General features: G+C 35.3%; 1 protein-coding gene across 3 annotated transcripts in view; it reads left to right on the forward strand.

Moving 5' to 3' along the window:
* The window catches only part of ALCAM (activated leukocyte cell adhesion molecule), a 211,174-nt gene that overhangs the window by 174,267 nt on the left and 14,059 nt on the right, over positions 1 to 22,848 (forward strand). For 2 of the 3 annotated variants that reach the window (XM_003893883.4, XM_009199456.4), the window contains exons 8-14: positions 680 to 812; positions 4,282 to 4,394; positions 6,728 to 6,863; positions 6,972 to 7,105; positions 9,734 to 9,866; positions 11,769 to 11,807; positions 12,096 to 12,213. In XM_003893883.4, coding sequence (XP_003893932.1) covers positions 680 to 812; positions 4,282 to 4,394; positions 6,728 to 6,863; positions 6,972 to 7,105; positions 9,734 to 9,866; positions 11,769 to 11,807; positions 12,096 to 12,213 — 806 coding nt within the window. The remainder of the gene's footprint in view (positions 1 to 679; positions 813 to 4,281; positions 4,395 to 6,727; positions 6,864 to 6,971; positions 7,106 to 9,733; positions 9,867 to 11,768; positions 11,808 to 12,095; positions 12,214 to 22,848) is intronic. The other variant, XM_003893884.4, reaches the window with a different exon arrangement.

Here is a 22,848-nt window from a genome sequence, read left to right on the forward strand (position 1 = left end):
AAGAAAAATTTGAAGCTAATTCGGTTTCAGCTTTGGCTATCAGGGATGACACAGCCAAATTTGTGTCTCAGTTTTTGCAATAATATCTGCTGAATATCTTTCTTTGTTAACATATATTATTCCTATATCATCTATATTTTTCCTAGTCTTAATTTCTTAATTTCTTTTCTTTTTCTTTTGTCATTTTTTCCCTCTCTTCTCTCTCCTCCTTTCCCCTTTCTTTCTCATTCTTCTCATTTCATCCTTTCTTCCTTTTTACTTTCTTCCTTTCTTCTTTCTTTCCTTCCTTTTGTGTTTTTTCTTTTAATCTGGATATATGCCATATTTCCTTTTAAGCTGCCTCAAATATTTTTGTCAAATTACATAAGGCATAAATATAAAAATAAAACATTGGACTTTTTAAAAATGTACTTGAAACTCGAGCAAAAGCCATGATGTCAATAAAATAAACGTCATCAATAGAAAATAAATCAGCTCTCAAATTCCTTAGATCCAAAATATCAATTATTTGCCCAGGAATCAGATGTTGGTAACACAAACTGTACTATTTTTGTGTGATGAATGAAACACATTCCCTTTGTTAATCTTACCTGATAAAATGCTATCTTCATCAAGAAATACAGCTGTTCTCATTGTAGCAATCAAGTATAATCATCTGACATTTTGCCTCTATCAAAAGGGACAGCCCGAAGGAATAAGAAGCTCAAATACTTACACACTGACAGATGTGAGGCGCAATGCAACAGGAGACTACAAGTGCTCCCTGATAGACAAAAAAAGCATGATTGCTTCAACAGCCATCACAGTTCACTGTAAGTCACTTACTTCTTCATCAGCAGCTTCACTTCAAAGGCTTCTAATAGCTTAATGTAGCTATCTTTTCAAATAAACTGCAGGTATATCTTTCTTAAATAACTTGGTTGCAATAGATGAGGTAGAGAGAGCATCAGGATAAGCTCAACTTTGATCCAGATTTGCACTGCAATATTGAAACCTTGCATGGCTCTGATAACCGCAACATTTGGCAGTGGTACACCTCCATCTTCTTTCTAAGTGTCTTCAATTTGTGGTGTCAATAAACAATATTCATATGGACCTTAAAGGAACAACTTTGCATATTTTAAGAAAACATTTCCATGTTCTTGAAGTACACCAGCTTTGCAGTTGACCCAGCATTATCATTTGTGTTACAGAATAAATTTAACACCCAAACTCAGGCAATACAAAGTTACTATAGACTCAGTTTTGGGAACAGGAAGTAGAGATCGTTAGAAGTTATTTATTGGCTAAATGTACTCTATATAGAGGGACAGGAAATTTCTGGAAACAGAACTTCTTGAAAATCACTGTGGACATAACTTTTTAACTTTTAATTTGCTTTTGATCTCCAAATACTCCAAAAGTTATATTTGCCTCGGTGTAACATAAAAAGACATACATAAATACCAGACACTTAACTTGAGTTCTTTATGTTCTAATTCATGACAGTCCATATTATTGATGTACCTGATAAATCATGGAAACAGTAAACTAATTTATACCACACCCTGGTGACACTAGAATTCAGAGTGCTTTGAGCAAATGTCAGTCTTGCTTGGAGGTATATTACAAACTTCCTAATAAGTCCTTTGCACTCAACAGTACCATTAATAAGGTTTCCTCTAGACATTATCCACTACAGTCCTACTGAGTATAAAAAGACTTTAGAAATTGTCTTGAGTACATAGTTCTAACTCTTTCATTTGACTCATAATACTTTAAAAACATGTGGGATATGAGCTAAAATTTTGAGAGAGATACAGGGGGGTGCATTGGGGAATAAAGCAACCAGATGGTTGCTTCTGATTGTCTGATGTTGGGAGTGCTCCCTTGGGAGCCCTGTAAAAACAGTGGACTGTTATGCTCACAGCTGGGCCATTTCTCCATTTGCTCCTTGCTTATGTTGCTTGGGTTTGAATGTGTCTACCACCAGGGGCTAGTTACAGAGAAAACAGTAGCCTCCAGTATAACAATATTATCCAGTCCTGTTCCATAAAAATAAAATAAAATAATGAAGAGAGAGAATATAGCCAGCAGATAGGACCACATGTGGAATAGCTCTCTATTATCATTGTTCATGATGTCTTTGGGCCAATAATCAATAATCTAGTGCCTTAGAGATGGTGTGATGTGCCTATTTTTAAGAGATGCAAGGTACGCAGGTCTCTAAAAGAAGAGGGCACTTGTTTGTTTACTTGTAGATAAGGCAGGGAAGGATAGATAGCAGACTGACAAAGCAAAAGACTTGGTTGCAGCCATATAGTGCCTACGTGTTTAGCTGTGATGGGGGGAAATTAAACAAAAGTGTGTAAAAGTTTAATTGAATTTTAGTGCATTTAATTAGATTTAAGTGCATCTTGGTTTTGACAGGTAGACTCTAACATTGGATTTTAACTCTATTGCTGACTCTATTGCTCCTCAAAAGCTGAAAAAAAGTATTTCAAGTAAATCAACATCTGATTCTAAATTATATGGAAACATAAAAATCCTATTTTTACCCACTTATCTTTGATTGCTTGCTTATTTTCCAGAAACAAGATTTGTTTCCTTTTCAAACATGTCTAAAGGAAGTGTGGGTAGAGAAGCATCAACCCATTCTTGCACATGTTTGCAGAATAGACTGCTCATCAAGTCTCACAGCCTACAAATTCCTAGTTGCTGATGAAAGTTACTATTTCCCTGCCAATATGTGCACACATAAAGTCTTCATCAGAGCTTACAAAGTCCATCATTGTCCTGTAAAATTGTTTATCTCCTCTCTGGAAAATTAGCTATCCAGCTAACAAAAACTTCTAACTCATCCAGAATAAAATTTTTATCTAAATACAATTCACCCAAATATTCTGAGGAAACTCCACTTTTCTACATGATGGTACATGGTTTAATATTAATGAGAAACTGAGAAAATATGCTCCTTCCCTTCATTCATTCAATAGTAGTGTTTGAGAGTCTACCATGTGTCAGGCACTGTGGCTATATCAGTGACAAACTAAGTCACAATCACTACCCTCATGGTGCTTTCAGTATGACAGGTGAGATGAACTTTAAAAATGATGTTGCAATCAACAAATTGCAATTATGACATGCAAAATCAAGGAGAAACGCGGAGTGTAATGGCAAGTCTTCATACTGTAGAACAAAGACACAACTCCCAGTGTGGCAAGCATGGTCCTCTTCAGTCTAGTCTCAATGAACTGTATGAGTTTAACTTTCATGAGTTACCACCACTTATACCCAATTACTCACCATTACAAAAACTGCCAAGCTCTCGCATCTTTTTGCCTTTTCTTATGTGACCAAAGTTTTCCTTACATCTTCCCCTATCAAAGTCCTTCTCAATCATTTGAGGCCACGAACATATAGTGTTCCCTTTACAAAGCCTTTATTACTGCTTTGAAACCCAGTTTGGCTCTGTTCTCTATACTTCCATTAAGTCTTCGTCTGTACCTCTGTTTCTAGCCTGCCTTTCGTCTTTCAACAAATATTTCTTGAACCCCAAATCAGTGTCAGGCTTGCTACTAGGTGCTGATTTCATGGACTGTGTGTTATAGTTAGCATAGTACCTCTACCTCATTGACTTGTAAGCTCATTATTTATCTCTGCATCTCTCATCAGTGCTTGGGACATAGTAGCTGTACAATAAATACTTGTTCAATTGAGTTTGAATTTTCTTATACAGATCAGACTATGACAGTAAAATTTTTATGAAAATTGTTTTCCATCAACTGGATGAGAAATGGAATCGCACTTTTTAAAAATATCTGCTACTATAGTCAATTCTCTCTGAAGAAACACAACTACTATCTCATGGTATTTCGATTTATCACCTGCTGTCTAAAGATGCTTGATTTTCCAACATTTATGCCTTACCATCTCTTTATATAATATTTACCTAGTCATCATCTTTCTTTATTTTCTTCCAGAAGTGACTTAAGATTTTTTTTCTTAAGGTGATAGACCCAAGGGGAATATTTATGTCCCCTCAAAATATCAATCATGTTAACTGTAAATAAATGGATAATCAATTAGATTGACCATTCTCTTGTCTAAACTAGTCTCAAAGCTGGCTTGAAAAACCAGGCTAATCATACTATAGTCCAATTATTTCAGTCCTATAAATCAGTTCTGAATGTTCAAATGCAGTTTGAAGAAATGTATTTTCTTTCGTCTTTTCTTCTCCAAAATATTTTGACTATTTTACATTTCAGAGTTAGCATTTTGAACAGATTTTCTCCTTCACAGATTTGGATTTGTCCTTAAACCCAAGTGGAGAAGTGACCAGACAGATTGGTGATGCCCTACCCGTGTCATGCACAATATCCGCTAGCAGGAATGCAACTGTGGTATGGATGAAAGTAAGTAATATTTTTGGTACTACCCTGCTGTTTGGATTGATTTATTTTTAGGTTTCTTACGCACTTTATATTGTATTCAAGTAGATACATTCATGGATGTGTTTATATACCAGCTCGCTCTCTCTTTCTGTGTTTCTGATAAGATAAATAAAATAACAGTAAAATTTTAGAGGTGCTCATCAACAGGGTGACATCCATAATTGGTGTTCTGAAACTTAGTTTGGGGTGTTATGTCCATTATGTGTATATACTAATTATACACACACACCACACACATGTGTGCACATACAAACATAGTTATATACCACAGGGCTTAACAATTTACAGTGTGTTTTTGCTCACATTATCCTTATGTGATATTTACAACAACCCTGTGAAATACAAGGATTATTATTTTCCCACATTATTCATATAAAGAAATTGAAGGAAAAGAAATCAGAAACTCATAACTGACAGAGACTCAAGGCCAGGCCTTACTGAGTATAAATACTATGCTTTGATAAGACACCTTTTTTGTCTCTCTGCTGCTGAGACCACTCTTAAGTTTCTGAAAACAGATTCCACTGGATCGAGAACTCCTAGAAAGAAATCCCTTTTATCCCTGAGCTACAGTAGAATACCTAGAACATACTAGGAGTTAATTCAGTATTTCCTGAACAAGTGCTTATACTCCAGTAATTGTCTGAAATGTAGGCCATTGGCTATCCTTTTAGAATAAGGAAGTGTGACTGATAATTGGCAATCTGAGACAAGGTTATCACCAAAAGAAAAGGTTGTGTGTGATCCCTCCACTTAAACCCTTGGCTAGTATATCCAAACTCCCAGTGCATTTGTTACCAGAGCATGACATGTGACAAGAACCCTTAACCCTTGATGGGTTCAGAAAACACACATATCATTTGAAATAGGAGTTGAGAAGAATTACCTTTATAAGAAACTGTGGAGAAATATTTTTTCTAGAGTTTCTTTTTAATGGAAATATATTAATGAAATTATTTTGTATTGCTTTACTGCCTGCCTTTTGATCCCTTTTAGCACTCGATCCTCTGTTACTTGTTGTGTTACTCTGTGAGCTCAGTTTCTTATTTTACTCTCTTTCAGCCACAGCCTCATCACAACTTGTTCACTAAAATAAAGTGCCACTTCCTATGCTGCAATCTAGCATGATATGTATATAGTAATCAGTGATCACAAGGCTAGACACGTTCTAGGCCACTAGACTAATTCATAATCATTTGAACACTCATTGCATATTTTACTATAGGACTAGAGAAACTAAGTTTACTGTGGCTTACACTGTTTTTACATCAACTGCAATCACTGTTATGAATTAACTGTCATGAACAACTCATATATTCAAAATAGTGATGATCAGTATTCCCTGATTATTGGTTAGTTAATGGGGAGTGGGAAAAAATATCCTAATGGACAAAGACCACATAATCTTAGGATCGTGCCTAGTTGCCTGCTTAGGAGCATTTCAATTCCTGACATAATGGGATTATTTTCTGTATATCAGGCAAGTTTTTAAAATTAAATGTTACATTTCCTTTGTTCATGGAAATTGGAATAAAAGCATTGTAGAGGGCATCACATGGTGAGCGGGCAAGAGCATGCCAGCTCAGCTCTCTGTTCCTCTTCTAATAAAGTCACCAGTCTTATCATAAGGGCCTCACTATGATAACCTTATCTAATCATAATTACCTTTTGATGATCCCCACCTCCAAACATTATCAACATGTGATTTTAGTGGATTAAGTTTTCCACACCAAATTTGGGGAACATATTCAAACCATAATACTCTATAATAGGTCCCCTGTGTTGATAACTGTATCAACAGTTTATGTGTTTGATAAGTGTATGAAATGACTTTCTTGCATGTATGCTCATCATTGATTAGGTACCGCAAGTCTCCATGTCTGTCAATCCTATATCACCTACACGTACTATAAGGAGTAGATACTATAAACTGAAAACTCCCCTTAATGTAAGCACAATATATTATTTGTATAATTAAGTCCTCAAAACAATTTAATTATGGTATATTATTACCCCACTTCACAAACAATGAAACTTGATTCTTAAACGTTTATGAACACTCTCCAAATTATAAATTCAGTAAATGAAAGAGCCTGAAATAAAAATCTGGCATTTCTGACTCTAAAACTACAAAAGGAAAAGGAAATCTATTTTGAAAGCATGTGAAGTTAAGAAAAAGAAGTTTGCATTTTTATTATTCCCAGAAGAATCGTTTTAGGCTTAATTATTATCTAATAAATACATTGAGAGTTTTAATTCTGCCACATGAGGTAATTTACTTTTTATTTAATCAGGATAACATCAGGCTTCGATCTAGCCCGTCATTTTCTAGTCTTCATTATCAGGATGCTGGAAACTATGTCTGCGAAACTGCTCTGCAGGAGGTTGAAGGACTAAAGAAAAGAGAGTCGTTGACTCTCATTGTAGAAGGTAATAAAATACTTGGGCACTAACTCAAATTATTCTTTGAGAATTTTATACCTGGTTTCTTTTATGATCTCAGTTCAACATCTTATTTTAATTGTAATGATATTTTAGGCAAACCTCAAATAAAAATGACAAAGAAAACTGATCCCAGTGGACTATCTAAAACAATCATCTGCCACGTGGAAGGTTTTCCAAAGCCAGCCATTCAATGGACAATTACTGGCAGTGGAAGCGTCATAAACCAAGCAAGTATTTGTCTTCTTGTTACATGCGGCACTTTGTCCAATGTGTTTTTTTTTTTTCTTCACGAACTTACGCTGTAGGTTGGTTTGTTACCACATAAAATTTGCAGTGTATAGGTTGGTTTGTTACCACATAAAATTTGCAGTACATGCTCAGAGGAAGCTTTTGCTAACTTCTTAATTTTCCCAAAGGAAGAACATGGCTCAAAGAGAAATTTTATCCCAGGGCCATGGAGAAGGGAGGAACCATTGTGTCATGGTCAGTATCTGTTTTTGGAACCATTGTGTCATGGTCAGTATCTGTTTTTAAAAGAATATAAATTGGATATTACTTCATGATCATTCATTCCTGAAATTTGAGTGATTAAAACATTAAGATATACACTTTTCTGCAAAATAAGCTCATGCATCTCAGTATAACTGGGCTCCAATACTGTGCTCAATTTATGCACTTTAAGGGGTATTTCTTCTTAAAACTATGTCCTTGTGTAGGGATGGTGGAGAACAACAGTTATTGCTTATGAATGTGTGGTCTGACATGCCTATGCAGTGCCAAGGCCAGAATAAGGCAAGCTACATACATAGTGTCTAAGATGTACCCTTCTGAACAAAAAGGTCATAAACCAGACCTTATTACGTATACCTTTTTATTTTAGTAATAGTAAAGGGTTAAGGATTTATTAACACTACCTGTTATTTTCTCTTACTATTAAGTCTTTGACCCTCCCCCTAAAAGAAAGATGAGAATCTGGCCTATACTGGAGGGATTCAGAACTGTAATCCCAGTAAATTGCCAATCTGCTTGGGTTGCTGACATACTTGTTAATTCCATTGTTCTCTACAATAGTCTTCATGTCTCCCTCTTCTCAGTATAATCAGTAAAGGCCTCTCAGGAGCACCCAGAGGTACCACTGGATTATTTGAATCTTCTGTGCTGCTTCTCAGATTTTGACCCAGTTGAAATTCGAAAAGCCATATATAAAGCAAAGAGCTGCAAATTAATTTTAAGTTACAATCTCCACTCTTCCTCTGTCCAGGGAAGTTGGGCCACTGTCCCAGCTTATGCCGTGCAGTTTTGCAGTGCAAAGTGGATTTTGGCTCTTTCAACTATAGGTGATGCATATATAGCTGCTTAACTCTAGTTATGGAAAGTCCCCAAAAGAGTAGGCACACTTGAAGTGAATGACTCCTGATTTGGTTAAGTGTGATGGGGACACACAGTGAGAAAGCATGTAAGAGGAAGCAAAGAAGCTCTGGGCTCCTTAAACTTAGGAAAATGCAGTTTTCTTGATTTGTAATAAAGACTTGAGCCATCTAAATTGCAGACAATGTGCAGATCTGTTTTTAGCATCAAAAATGATTGCTTCTTTTCTACTCAATTGTTTTTGCTCTCTAGTTCAATTTAAGTGATAAATGCAGCAAAAAAAGAATCTTTAGGTACTGGTGATACAGACATAGAACACAGGAACATAAGCACACAGTAAATTTTTGATTAATGAAAAGATACGAAGATTTAAAAGACCATCCTAGAAATGAGAAAATGTATTTTGTAGAGTTTAAAGTAACAAAAACAAAGATTCAGCGAGAAAGTCAGATGAAAACTCCTAGTAGGAAGTGAAAAAATAGCAGCTAAATTTACTATGAGGGTAAAAATAATAATGCCATCTTTCATTGTCAAGGAGAAAGATTGATTCTGGCCCACTGGGTGATATGCTATTTTTCTTGTTCTAGGTTTGTGCTGATGCATCCATAATCTTTTATTTGTTCCCTCTCAGATTTATGGTGAATCTGTTATTTTACAACTACAAGATGTCTCTTCCCCTCCTCCACCCCCAACAACTAGAAGATACCCAAAACATGAGACTAGCTCTTGTCCTCAAGGCACTTACCATGTAGTTGAGGAGAAAGCAAACAGTATAGAAAGAGAAAAATGTAGGGAATGAGTTCATAAGTTGACCAAGAAATGAGTGCAAGTACATCATTTGCCTCAACCATGTTGGGTTTAGGAGTCAAATCCTAGGGATGAGATTAAAGTAAATTGCATTTTATATTTGAAGAAATTAAATGCAGTGATTACCCTCATTAACACCTCACAAACATTAGATGGACAGCAATCACTGAAAAATCATCCATCCTCTGTATTTACAACAGAAAACTTCAGAAAAAAAATGGTTTCATGTACCCATGAACAAATTATACATACATATGTACTTTGATATAATGGTTTAAGATAAAGGAATTAATTCCCACAATGAAGAACAGTGACTAAATTTATAAATAATTAAATTTATATATTTACTGACAGAAAATTGGTCATTAGATAGTCACCAATTATTTTGAAACAAGTATCATCAGGCCAAAATATTGAGTAAACCTGAGATTCTATTTAAAAATAAGAGTTTAATTAACTTAATTATTAGAATTCACAAAAACCCAGAAATTTCATTATGGATTTACTAACCTTTGTAGATATTCGCATACATGAGTCTTGATCTATGATCTTACATAGCTTTTGAACACTAGAATGCTCTACAGAGCCCCACACCTATCCTATTACATTCATTATTACTCTTTCCTATGCTTTTTAATCCATTTTCATTTCTAAACCCATCTTTTTTCTTCTTTTTCCAGACAGAGGAATCTCCTTATATCAATGGCAGGTATTATAGTAAAATTATCATTTCCCCTGAAGAGAATGTTACATTAACTTGCACAGCAGAAAACCAACTGGAGAGAACAGTAAACTCCTTGAATGTCTCTGCTAGTGAGTATTTTATTTCTGGCATTACAAAAGTAAGAAAATTTGAAGTTATTCTTCATTAGTTTAAAATCTTCAATTCCATCTTCCTGTACTACATTATGGTAAGTTTTATTTATTTATTTTGCATTTGGTATCATCATCATAAGGTTATTTTTTCTTTTTTCCTGGTGTCCATTCTTGTACTATCCTTGTCTTGACAGTTAAATCATTTCATGTTTTATGGGTCAGAGGCCTTATCCTGTACAGGAACAGTTCTCAAAAGCAACAGAGAACAAAAAATAAGTTTCTCTTATTTAATTCATGCTTTATGTTCAGAGTGGAGGTAATTCAAAGATCATCTTAAAACATTTTTGTGACAGTTTTAAATTTGTTAAATTTTTAATTCCCTTTGATCTATTATTTTGCCTTCTAATCTTTTGTGGTATTTATCCTACCCTTATCAACATAAGGGTACTAGCATGCCACATGTTTAAAGTCATTTAGCAAACTAGCAAGAGTGATTTTAGAATTCATGAATCTAGTTTACAAAATTCTTCGTTTTGTCATATCATATTTGAACTATAGCCAAAAATCAGATAAGCGAAACTATCTCAGAGAATGCGGAAAAATCTGTCGATGTTGAAATCAGGGTAATACATACATACCAACAACAGCTTCTTCAGAAAACAATTGTCATTTAATGTGAAATTGTCCATAATCTTCAATTTTATAGTTGTTCCTATTGCTTTGTCAACCTTAAATCAGGAGTGGCCTAGAATGAGGCTCAGTTCTGGACAGGATGCTAACTGACCTGCCAAACTTTCATTCTTCATTCAGTTGGAAACCTGTATATGACATTAGCAGGCTAGGACTACACTAGCTGGGAATTAGCAAGAGCTAGGAGAAAATAATCGTCGAAAAATAATGGTCCCTCACAAATTATGACTGGAATATAAAGGCCTAATGGATTGACAGGAGAAAAGAACCAAACAAATTTAACTCTAAAATAGGAGCATTGACTTCTCAGAATGCAATTCAGTGAGTATTGATTTGTCCCACCTAGAAAGAGAACCTACCCTTTCTTCCTGAACACAAGTTTCTCTTTTTATGTTAACCCATTGAATGGTATGCTTCAGTTTTCTAGGCCTTGCAGTGACTTTATCTACATTTAATACAATCGTTTTCAAATTCAGTGAGCACCTCCTGAGATGCCAATTTAGTATGTATGAGGAGAGATTCGGGAATCTGCATTCTATCAAATGTCACTGGCAGTTCTGATACATGCCCATGCACTTTGAAGATTATTTATAAAGTTTAATGTTAGATAATAATTCAGCACAGTGGTAATTCTTAAAATGGACCAAGAGCATGGCACTATCAGAGTCATTTAGAGGGCTTTGCAAACTTCATATATGTTGCTTCTTAATCTCGGAGATATTCCCAGTCAGTTTGAACCTCTACTTCTACTACTTTGAGAACATCTCTAGTCGTAAGTCCTTGACACTAGAGAAAGACAATGAATTCTCCTGTATCAGGGCAGGAGAGTTGAGAAAAGTTGATAAACACCACACTGTAGACTTCCTAGGTGCCAGCTTGTTTCCCTAAAAAAAGAATGACTATTAAAAGGTGGTAGATAGTGGGAAAATCAATATGGATTTCAGATTAATTCTATAGGCCATCAGTTATGAAATTTTCTATGGTAGATTAATATCTTTGCAATTGTAGCTCCTCTCCTTTCCTTAAAACAAGATTAATTTCTTTGTAGGCAAGGTCATACTTTATTAAGTGTGATTTTTTTTTTTACTCTTAGTTGTAGAATAGACATTTTATCTTTGAGTATTATTACATCATACTATAATGGTAAAGGTGACTTTCATATATCAACAAATTTTGTTTTTAATTTCATATTAACATTTTTCATTTCAGTAAGTATTCCAGAACACGATGAGGCAGACGAGATAAGTGGTAGGTACTATGCTGCCGACTCTTCTTCCTTAACTATCAGCTCAAGATTTATGAAGTGTCATGGTATAAGTAATTTTCTTAGCTGTCCACAATTTCAACTTGAATTGAAATACCAAATGAGACAAGATAGTAAGAATGCTAAAATTTTACCCTTTAAAAATCACAAGTTTGCATGTTAATTACCATAGTGAGCTTTAGTCATTTTTAATACAAAGTAATATCTAGACTGACTTTCTGAAAATCCTTGGCATTGTCTGTAATTGCATGGACTTTTCTTCTTTGTTGCAGATGAAAACAGAGAGAAGGTGAATGACCAGGCAAAACTCATTGTGGGAATCGTTGTTGGTCTCCTCCTTGCTGCCCTTGTTGCTGGTGTCGTCTACTGGCTGTACATGAAGAAGTCAAAGTGAGTTGTGGAAAAAAGATCTTCATCGTTCATTGAATTTCACTGGGAGAAAATACAATGTACTAATTTTGCTCACTCCAGTTGTGCATATAACTTATACAATAAGGAAGACGTATCCCCCAAATCAGGTTGATTATATATTTTGTTTCAACTAATTTTGACTACATTGCCCTTGTCAGGGACATGGCCTGGGATACTGTTTCACACGTGTCCCTTTATTTGTCTCTATCAATAGTCTGATTCAATTATTTGATTTTTTCAGTGCTTGAGTGAATTTTTTAAAGCATATACTTCCTAAAGGTCAACCACCATAGACCTTTTGGTTGAGACTGGAGAAGATTAATTAAAAGTACCTAGTACATCTATCTTGTAGGGACTGCCAGGTAGGTCTTTGCAGTGACAGGTCTGGCCAACAATGAAACTGCTACTGAGGTAGCAATATCTTATTGTTATTACTCACATATTCTGGTTAGTTGACTTTGATCCATATGAGAGTCTATTTCAGAGAAAAACATGTCATTATGTCAACTTGAATTTTTAAAAATGGATTAAAGTACCAAGACTACTTTAAAAATTCTTTAGAGATGTTAAACATTATTAGTTATGTGATATTACAGATAGTATGAACCTTACAAATTATCTAATGTGGTTTATAGGGAAAATTTAATAAACTAATAAAGATTCTTAACATACACACATGCCTTACACTTCTCATCATCTCACTCCCAACTTTAGATTCAGATGCAATTGATAGGGGTGGGGTTCCAGCATTTGCACTTTTAAAAAGTTTCACTGGTGATTCTGTGGCATGCTGCTAGTTTCAAACACAGGTTTTAAACCACCTTATCTTATAAATGAGTAAATTAATTTTTGCAATGGGATGTCTATAGCTAATGGAACTTTGTACTTCATTTTATATTTTCCTTATGTCTGATATGTCCCCTTTAAAAAACATAAGAAAGTTGATTTAAAAGAAAATCAAAAGAAAAATCAGATTTAAATGAGGACCCATGATCTCACCCTGTAAAGATGCCAACTCCAATGAAGCAATATTCAAATGGAGCTGCCATCAAAAGGAGGCAGAAGCTCTGAAATGGTGGAGTCACATAGCAGCATGAGCATGTATTGAGCTCATGTTCTCACAGCACATCTATAAAGTACATACCATTATTATTCGTATTTTACATTTGAAAAATCTGAGGCAGAGAATGGCTAAATGACTTTCCTAAGGTTACATAGCTTGGAAGGCACAGAATTGTTATTTGATTTAAGGCAGTGATGTTTTAGAATCTTTGTGTTTAATGGGTAGGCCGTACTTTCTCTCATTGTGCTTTATTTTGTGCCACATAAGGCAGAAACATTTCTCCTGTTGTGTATTGTCACTGATGTACATGATGCCCACTCTCACCTTATGGCACAACTGCTCCTCATCTTGGGCTTTCTCTCCTTAGTCTTAAGCAGCCCGCACCAATACTTGGTGTACGAGTCAGGATTCTCCAGAGAATCAAACCAGTAGAGGGTGTGTGTGTGTGTATGTGTGTGTGTGTACAAAGAAAGATTTATTATAAGAAATTGACTGACATGATTATGGAGGCTGAGAAGTACCAAGATCTGCAGTTCCTGACAACTTCCTAGCTGGAGACACAGTAGAGTTAATGTGTAGTTCCAGTCTATGTCCAAAAGCCTGAGAACCAGGAAGGTGTAAGTTCCAGTCTGAAACCCAGATGGGCTAAGACCCAGGAAGAACTAATGTTTTCGTCCCAGACTGGAAGCAAGAAAAAACAATGTACCAACTCAAGTGGTCAGGTAAAGAGAAGTTCCCTCTTACTAAGCCTTTTTGTTCCATTCATATCTTCATTGATTAAATGAGGCCCACCCACATAGAGGAGGGCAATCTGCTTTACTTAGCCTACTGATTTGATCCAAATGTTAATCTCACCCAGAGGCACCCTCACAGACACAGCCAGAATAATGTTTGACCAAATGTCTGTGTACCACATGACCCAGTGAAGTGGACATATAAAATTAACTATCACAACTTGGTAACAAATATGTTCTTTTTCTCAATGAACATTTTATCTATAAACACTTCACATGGGTTTGTGTCCATGGCATCTATAGAAAAGTTGGAAGACCTGTGCTATGTAAGTGAAAGGAAAAACAGACAGTTGCCCAGAGGCAACATCCATTTTATAGAAGTTCTCCTATGTGTACAGGTTTCCTGATATTCAAATCTTGTCCTCCCTTTATAATCCGTGATAACTTACTCACAAATCCAACAGCTTGGGTTCTAGGGTGTCTTCATTTTATTATGACTTCTGATTCACTCCACAGTAATTTTATTTCTTAAAATAATGAAAATAAAATTTCCCTGTATCTTGAAAATTAGCTGAAAAAAAAAGAAAAAACTATAATTCTCTACATTAGGGTCAAATACATGTTAAATTCTTGGAGCACCACCAACATCCAGTATTTCATCAGACACCATTTGTCCCTCTATGAATAAAATAAATTTGTGTGTGTGTATGTGTTCTTTCCTTTGTTTCTTCGTGTGGTAACCCCAAATTAAAATCATGGATAAATAAATGCTGGACACTAGCTTCATGGTGTCTTTAGGTGAAAGCCTCAAGCATTTCCTTTAAAATATTTCATTAAATTAAGCTCAACTTCTACCACCTGACCTGACCATTCATCTAAATAACTGTTACCTAATTGAAAAGTTCACTAACTCTGACAGAGTTGATATTATTGTTAATCAAAGTAATAAGTTGCCATTCTCATCCAAAGCGTCAAGGCTTTTTATTAAGAATTTGTGGAATACTTCAGGTTCGCTAAGTGCTTTGCATTCCTCTTAATTATTCCTTGCTTGTGCCTTCTGATATAAGCCAGCATTTTTGGAATACGAATTAGTCTTCTTAACCCTTCAAGCTGCTCATTCAGAGTAAGTTCAGATTCAAAATAAGATCTTTCAAGTTAAGAATGTCTAAGCCCATTTTTGTGATACACTAGCAAAGCAGTGAAATTTTAGCAACATTTAGCTAAATTCTTTGCACTGATAATTTTAAAAGTCACTGGAGAGAGATAAGAGAAACAGTCTTTTATTTCTAGTACAATTTAAGAGTACATTTGCTAATATACCTAGTGGTTATTCAGCCATCATTCACTCGTTATTCCACTAATAGAAGCTACATATTTTTATTATAATTTTCAAAAATAGAAAACTGGAGCAAGAAAGACTTAGCAATTGTGTTCTTTTTCTATTGTGAAATGACATATTCATTTAGGAGTAAGGACTCATGACTCTTTGGCTGCTTTAATCCATATGACTTCCCAATGGAAATATTTTGTTTAAAAAAAAAAAAAAAACTGAAGATGTTTTGATGACGAGAATAGATGACTCTGATTTTTTTCCATGTAGGTAGGGTATTAACTATCAGAGTCAGGAAAAGGCATTAATTAGTCCACCCTATATCTAGTCGTTTAACAGGTGGAAAAGCACTGAAGAACTAGAGCTACTTCAGTGGTTACTTTCTACTATGTTTTCCATTTCTCTCCACCTTGTCCTCCAAACATGGTTTTTAGTTCTACAGGAAGATAAATGTTCCTATTTAAGATCTATTCCTATCTTGCATATCTCCTAGTACAAGAACTAATGAAAAATTAAAAGAGCTGAAGTTAAAGGAAAAATGTAAAGGTAGAGTGATGCAGCACAAACTTCTTCACAAATATATTAAGACCGTAATCTCTGGATTGGTTGTGTTTAAGAGACTCTGACCTCCATACTTCCTATAACTAACTGGACACAAGTGTTAACCAAACATTTGTAATCTCAAAATAGTCATTGTGTAAATCTTGGAAACTTACTGAGAGATTTACCATTTGCAACTATGGAACTCAAGACTATTTTCATGAAAATTAGTGTGTAATATATAAATAATCTGGAAATCTAAAAGTCAGAAATACCCGTTGTTAGTTCTGACTTATATGATGCTTTATTATTCCAGTACTCACTTGGAAGAAAACAGAGACAATCCTAAATTGGCTGAAGGGCTAAAGAGGACTTGCCTACAACACTGAAACCTCAATAAACAATGTTATGTTAACATTGTTAATTAAGCCTTTCTAGAATCCTTCCTGTTGGTGTCCCTTAATATATGGAACACGATCTTGCAAGAAAGTTGATTTTAACTGTATTCTATTTCCCAGTCAATACTCAGCTAAAAGCAAATATATGTTCTCATAAGGGAAGAGGGACTCGTCACTGAATAAATTGAAAAGATAGTGCTGGAGGACCACTTACAGCACATTTTAAGTGACTTTTCTCATTTATCACTACATGAGAAACTACTATTTTTCTCTTTTTTTTTTGGTATTGTTTACTGAAATCCTCAAGAATTTAATGATATACATACCATTCACCCCATTTTGTAGTATCTAAGTCTCAGTGGGATTAACCTGCTGAAGATATCATAAGTAGTATCTTATTCCAAATTCCATATAGTATTTTCAAATCTATTTTGCTCCCTTACCCGGACTTTTTTGGAATTAAAATTTTAGCTCTGACTTTGATTGGCTGCTGGCATTTAATTGGTACTATGGAGGAAAGGGCATGATCTTAAGGGCAGGGCTGACACAGCCTGTCTCTCTCCACTTGTATGAGAAGTCAGACTAATCCAAACATTGACTTCTCTCTCTTTCTCTACACATGACCTGGCAGGCTGCCAGAAGGAAGAAAAGAATATACCTCACTATCTTATCAAACCATAAATAATAGAGGGGACTGACAGGAAATAATGTGGAAATGCCAGAGTCTCCATCTAGTCAATCACAGGGTCACTGGCCACTCACACAGCAGCACCATCCATGGCCCTCTCCTCTTCTACTGCATGTGACCTGAAAGTTTCCTCAAGGAAGAAAGGGCTTGCATCAAAATATAATGTGTTCATGTTTCAAAATGTCCTCTCTATATATTTATTTCATTTTATTTTTTTTAAAAAGATCACACTTGTTTTAAATACGTTTTCCAAAGGTGAAGGAACAAAAACATCCCATTCTCCGGCATGAGCCAAGCTGTATGTATCCCATCATCTGCCCTAAAGAAACATTTTGAGCTGTGATGCTGAGTGCATGCAGGTGGCATCCTGTTTTCACGCATATTCAGTGTAGTTGCATTTATTTTCATCCCCCAGCCTTTTACCTAATGGCTGTCATATTCACTATTGACCAAGATGGAAAAGCCATTTTCTGTTTTCACTGAGGACACAAGCATTCCCTATTTCTTTGTAGAGTCTTAGAAATTCTAAAGATATAAAATTTTAGTGAGGAATTTCTTTGTAGAGTCTTAGAAATTCTAAAGTTATAAAATTGTAAGTTGTAGTAATAAGACCGACTATTTATTCTTCTCTATTTCCTTCTTCAATCAAGAAATTGCTGACAACTCTTAGTGGGGATTAGTGTCCTGCTCTCCTGCTCTAGTTTGTCATTAAACTTGGCCCAAGGGGAGACTCCTCCTACTGAGCTGTGACCAAAGAAGGGGAAAAAATAACCATACTCCTGGGCATGACCCTAAATAACCTGCACAGGTGTCAATGGCCAGTTTGCCAGAAGTGGTAACTCTACACTGCCAAGATGCCAGTCCTAAATACCAACAGCTCTGGTACCTTCTGTGGTGTGAGGCAGGCATGCTCACAGAAAACACTCCTCTAACTATCAAGATATAAGGATTCCTTACACCCCGTCTAAGAGAGTTTTTAATTTGTTATACAAACTGAAAGCCTGCTTGGAAAACCTAAAATCTCATGTACTCTTTTATGTGTGAATCATCTTAAGTGAGTATTGCTTTGGTTTTCTAAATATAAAATTCTATTATAGCATTTTATTGAACTTTTCCAAATGATACCAACCAGATTGTTATTTACTGGTTGCACCTACCACTGTCATCCCCCTTCACTTGTCCTGCCTCCTCCATTCTCTCAATGTACCATGGTTCACTTAAAGGTATACTTAGGGGATACCCCCAAAGCAGTCCCCTACCCCTTTTGAGATCTCAAAACAAGTATAGAATATTGGGAAAATCTCGCCAAAAAAGGTTTTAAATCTTCTGAAAATTTATTTGAAAGTGACTTCAGACCTTTGAAGGCACTGCACTTAAGGGAATTTCACAGAACGAGGAGTTGAGACTTAGATTTAAATTCTCTTCTGTTACTCAGTAGCTTTATGGCCTTGGGCATTAGCTCCCTGAATCACTTTCAGTTTGGTGAGGCCTTGCATGTCACCTGTCAGCTGCTTTCATATACACTATCACATTTATCCTCACACCAGCTCTACGAGGAAATCCTGTTGTTTCCCCTATTTATAGATGAACAAGCATGCTTAAGAGGAGGGATTGTCTAAGATCTTGGAGCTCAGACTTAACACATGAGGATAAAAACCCAGGCTTGCAGACGCCAAGGCTAAGAACCCTCTCTGCCTTGCAGCTTAGACTAAAGGGTCACCTTTAGTGCTTCTTCGCACGGTAACTTACTATGATCCTATAATTTAAGTTTTCTCTCGTATTTAACGTTGTTAAAAAGAGGCACCAATGAGAAAAATTTTAAATAAATAACCTTCATAATGTATATTTTATACATTATAAAATATAGATGTACATATACCATATATATACATATATATTTTAAAGCCAGCTAGGTTATGGTTTTTTGTTATGCTATTATAACAAAATACTATAAACTGGGTGGCTTTAAAAAAAACAAAAACAGAAATTTATTTCTCACAGTTCTGGAGACCGGGAATTTCAAGATCAAGGCACCAGCAGATCTAGTGTCTGGTAAGGGCCTACTTTCTAGCTCATAGAGGTGCCTTCTTGTTGTAACTTCACATGATGGCAGGAGGCAAGAGAGTTCTCCAAAGTCCCTTTTATGAGGGCACTAATCTCATTCATAAGGGCTCCACCTTTATAGTTTAAACATGTGATGATCATGTCATCTATTTCAGGGGGACACAAACATTCAGTATATAGCAGTGACTACTACTCCTGTCAAGATATAGAGCATTCCATCACCCCAGAAAGTTCCCTTAGACTTCTTTTTTGTCCAACCCCATCATTCCTGACTCCTTAGGAAACCACTGTGCTAATTGTTAAGACCAGAGGTTGCTTGCCTCATCTTGAACTTCATACAAATGGAATTATAGAGAAGGCACTCTTTTATATTGGGCTTCTTCCCCTTAACATGTTTTTGAGATTATTCATGTTGTTACATATATTAGTGGCTTCTTTTTGTATATTGCTGATTGTGTTTAACCATTAGAATATGCCACATCTTTAAAATCCATTCTCTTCTTGGACGTCTGGATAGTTTCCAGTTTGGGCTGCTCTGAATAGTATGGCTAAAATAAACATTTTTATACAAGTGGTTTTTTTTTTTTTTTTTTTTTTTTTTTGGCCATATGTTTCTGTTCTCTTGGGTAAAAACCTAGGAGTGGAATTGCTTGATCTTCCAGCAGACATTTGTTTATGAGAAACTACCATGCAGATTTCCAAAACAGTCATCTGGCTTACAACTCCCACCAGTCGCATATGAGAGCTTTAGTTCCTTCGCATTCCTGCCTAAATCTGGTGTTGTTCTGTTGAATTTTAGCCATTCTAGGAGGTGTGAATTAATAACTAGCTTTGGTTTTAACTTGCGTTTCCTTGAGATCTAATAATTTTAAGCTCCATAAATGTATTGGTTATCTCATATCTTCCTTTGTGAAGTAACAATTCAAATCTTGTGCCTATGATTTTATTGGTATTTGTCTTTCTGTAATTGATTTGTAAGAATTCTTAACATATTTTGTATTGAAATCCTTTGACATGTATAGATATATTTGAACATTTTTTTCCTAGTCTGTAGCCTGGTTTTCCTGTACTTAATGCTGTCTTTTGATAAGCAGAAATTATTCCTTTTGATGAAGAACAGCATATCAATTTTCCCTATTATATTAGTGCTTTTTGTGTCTACTATATGAAATCTTTGCTTATCCCAAAGTGGCAAAGGTATTTTCCTATGTTATTTCCTAGAAACTTTTAAACTTTGACATTTAAGGATATGATCTGTCTAAAATTTGGTGTCTAGTGTGAGATAAAGGTGGGATTTTGTTTGGTTTTTGGTTGTGCTATATCTATTTATCAAGCCATTCCAGCACTTTGTCAAAAGGACTTTCTTTCAGTCTTAACACATATGTCAAAATTTAACTCACCATAATAGTAGGAGATTTTCAACTGTCATAATCTTCTGGTTGTTTCAGAGATCTTATTTCTTTACATGTTAATATAAATTTTAGCAAGTTGCAAATTTCTGTGCCACAAAAAAAATTTTGTGGCATTAGCATTGCTTTTAATATACAAACAAATTTGGGTAGATTTGATAACTTACAAATATTTGGTCGTCAAATCCGTGATCATATATCTCTTCATTTACTTGGTTCTTTTCCATTTTTTCTTAGTAATATTTCAAATTTTAAATGTAGATACTTGATATGTCCTTAAAAGTTTATTCCTATATGTTTATGCTTTTTGCAGCTATTATAAATGCAATTAATTTTGTAATGTTTCCAGTTTTCCTACTAGTATGTGAAAATGTGATTAATTTTTTGTGTTGAAATGTATACTACCATCTTACTAAATTACCTTGTTGGTAGTTATATTAGTTGTTTTGTGGATTCCCATGTAAACAATGATTGCATCTGCAAATGGGGATAACTTTACTCCTTCCCATCTATTCTATATACCATTTATCTATTTTGCTCGCTTTTTTGCACTCATAGGCAGCTCCAATACAAGCCTGAATAGAAATGTTCAGAACTGACGTCTTTGCATGTTTCCAATCTTAGAGGGGAAATTGCTCAATAGTTACCATTATGTATGATGCTAGCTGTATATCCCTACCCAGAGTTAGTCAAACTGCAGAGTTAAGGGTATAGTTCTCCAGATTACCTAGTCTGCCCAAGAATTCTGACTCCACTTGCAAGGAGTTAGGGTCCAACCACAAAGTAAGAGGGAAGAGTACACACAATATCACCCTTATTTCTGACACCAAATGCAAGTTTTGGTGTTTCCCAAAACAGTCCTCAGGTTTGATAATTGACTAGAAAGATTCACAGAACTTACTAAAATTTTTATATTCCTGGTTATATTTATTACAAGAAAATGTTACATTAAAAATCAGCCAAGGGAAGAATAAATAGGACAGAGTCTAAGAGATTCCAAATGTGAAGTTTCCATTGTCCTCAGGGATACATTATTCTACCAGCATCGACGTGTGACGAAAGCATGGAGTATGGCCAACCTGAAAGGCTCACCCAAACTTTAGTGTCCAGAGTTTTCATTAGACTTTATTACACAGGCATGATTAATTGGTTGAACTTAACCTCCAGCCTGTCTCCTCCTGAGGTCAGTCTGATATCACTCACATAGCTCAAAGTTCCCTCATTAAACTATGATTGGCCTTTCTGGTGTCATTATACCCCACCCTAAGACTGATTAGGATAGAAGGCCCTGCCCTGAGACATCTCATTAGCATAAGCTATCAGGTATAATTTAAGGGAGCAACATAGATAAGAAAGCCTATATAACTCATAAAATTCTAACTGTTTAGATGTTGGCTCCCAGCAACTGAAAACAAAGGTCAGATCTCTCTTTGGATGAAGCCAAATTCTTTACTACAAAATATCCTTTATCAGGTTGAATAACTTTTTCACTATTCCTAGATTACCAGTAGTTTTTATCACAAATCATTGAATTTTCTCAAATATTCTTCTATATCTATTAAAATAGTCATATTATTTACTCTGTTAATATGGTAAATTACATTCATTGATTGTCAAATGGTAAGCCAGTCTTGCATTCTTGAAATACATCTCAGTCTATTATGACGTATCATAATTTTTATATATTGATGGATACTATTTATTAACATTTTATTAACAATTCTTTTGTCTATGTTCATGAGGAATATTGGTCTGTAATTTTCTTATAACATTCCCATCAAGTTTTGGTACTAGAGTAATGTGGATCTTATAAAATGGATCGATAAAGGAGCCCCATCCTCTTCTTTTTCCAAGTTTGTTAATTCATTAAATGTTTGATAGAATTCAATAATGAAACTAAGTGGACTTTGAGTTTTCTTCATGAGAACTCGCTTCAAAACAAAACGTAATTTTTTTTTTTTTTTTTTTTCCTGTTTAAGACAGAGTTTCACTCTTGTTGCCCAGGCTGGAGTGCAATGTCACGATCTCAGTTCACTGCAACCTCTGCCTCCTGGTTTCAAATGATTATCCTGCCGTAGCCTCCCAAGCAGCTGGGATTACAGGCATGTGCCACCACGCCTAGCTAATTTTTGTATTTTCAGTAGAGATGGGATTTCTCCATGTTGGTCAGGCTGGTCTTGAACTCCCGACCTCAAGTTATCTGCCCTCCTCGGCCTCCTAAAGTGCTGGGATTATAAGCGAGTCACTGCACCTGGCCAAATTTCAATTTATAGATATAGGGTTGCTTCTTTTTGAATAAGTTTTGGCAGGTTGCTCAATAATTTATCCAATTCATTTAAATTATTGACATTTTTGCAAAAAAAAAAAAAGTAGATTTTTTTATCCCTT

This window comes from Papio anubis, chromosome 2 (assembly GCF_008728515.1).
Source record: "Papio anubis isolate 15944 chromosome 2, Panubis1.0, whole genome shotgun sequence".
Taxonomy (NCBI): domain Eukaryota; kingdom Metazoa; phylum Chordata; class Mammalia; order Primates; family Cercopithecidae; genus Papio; species Papio anubis.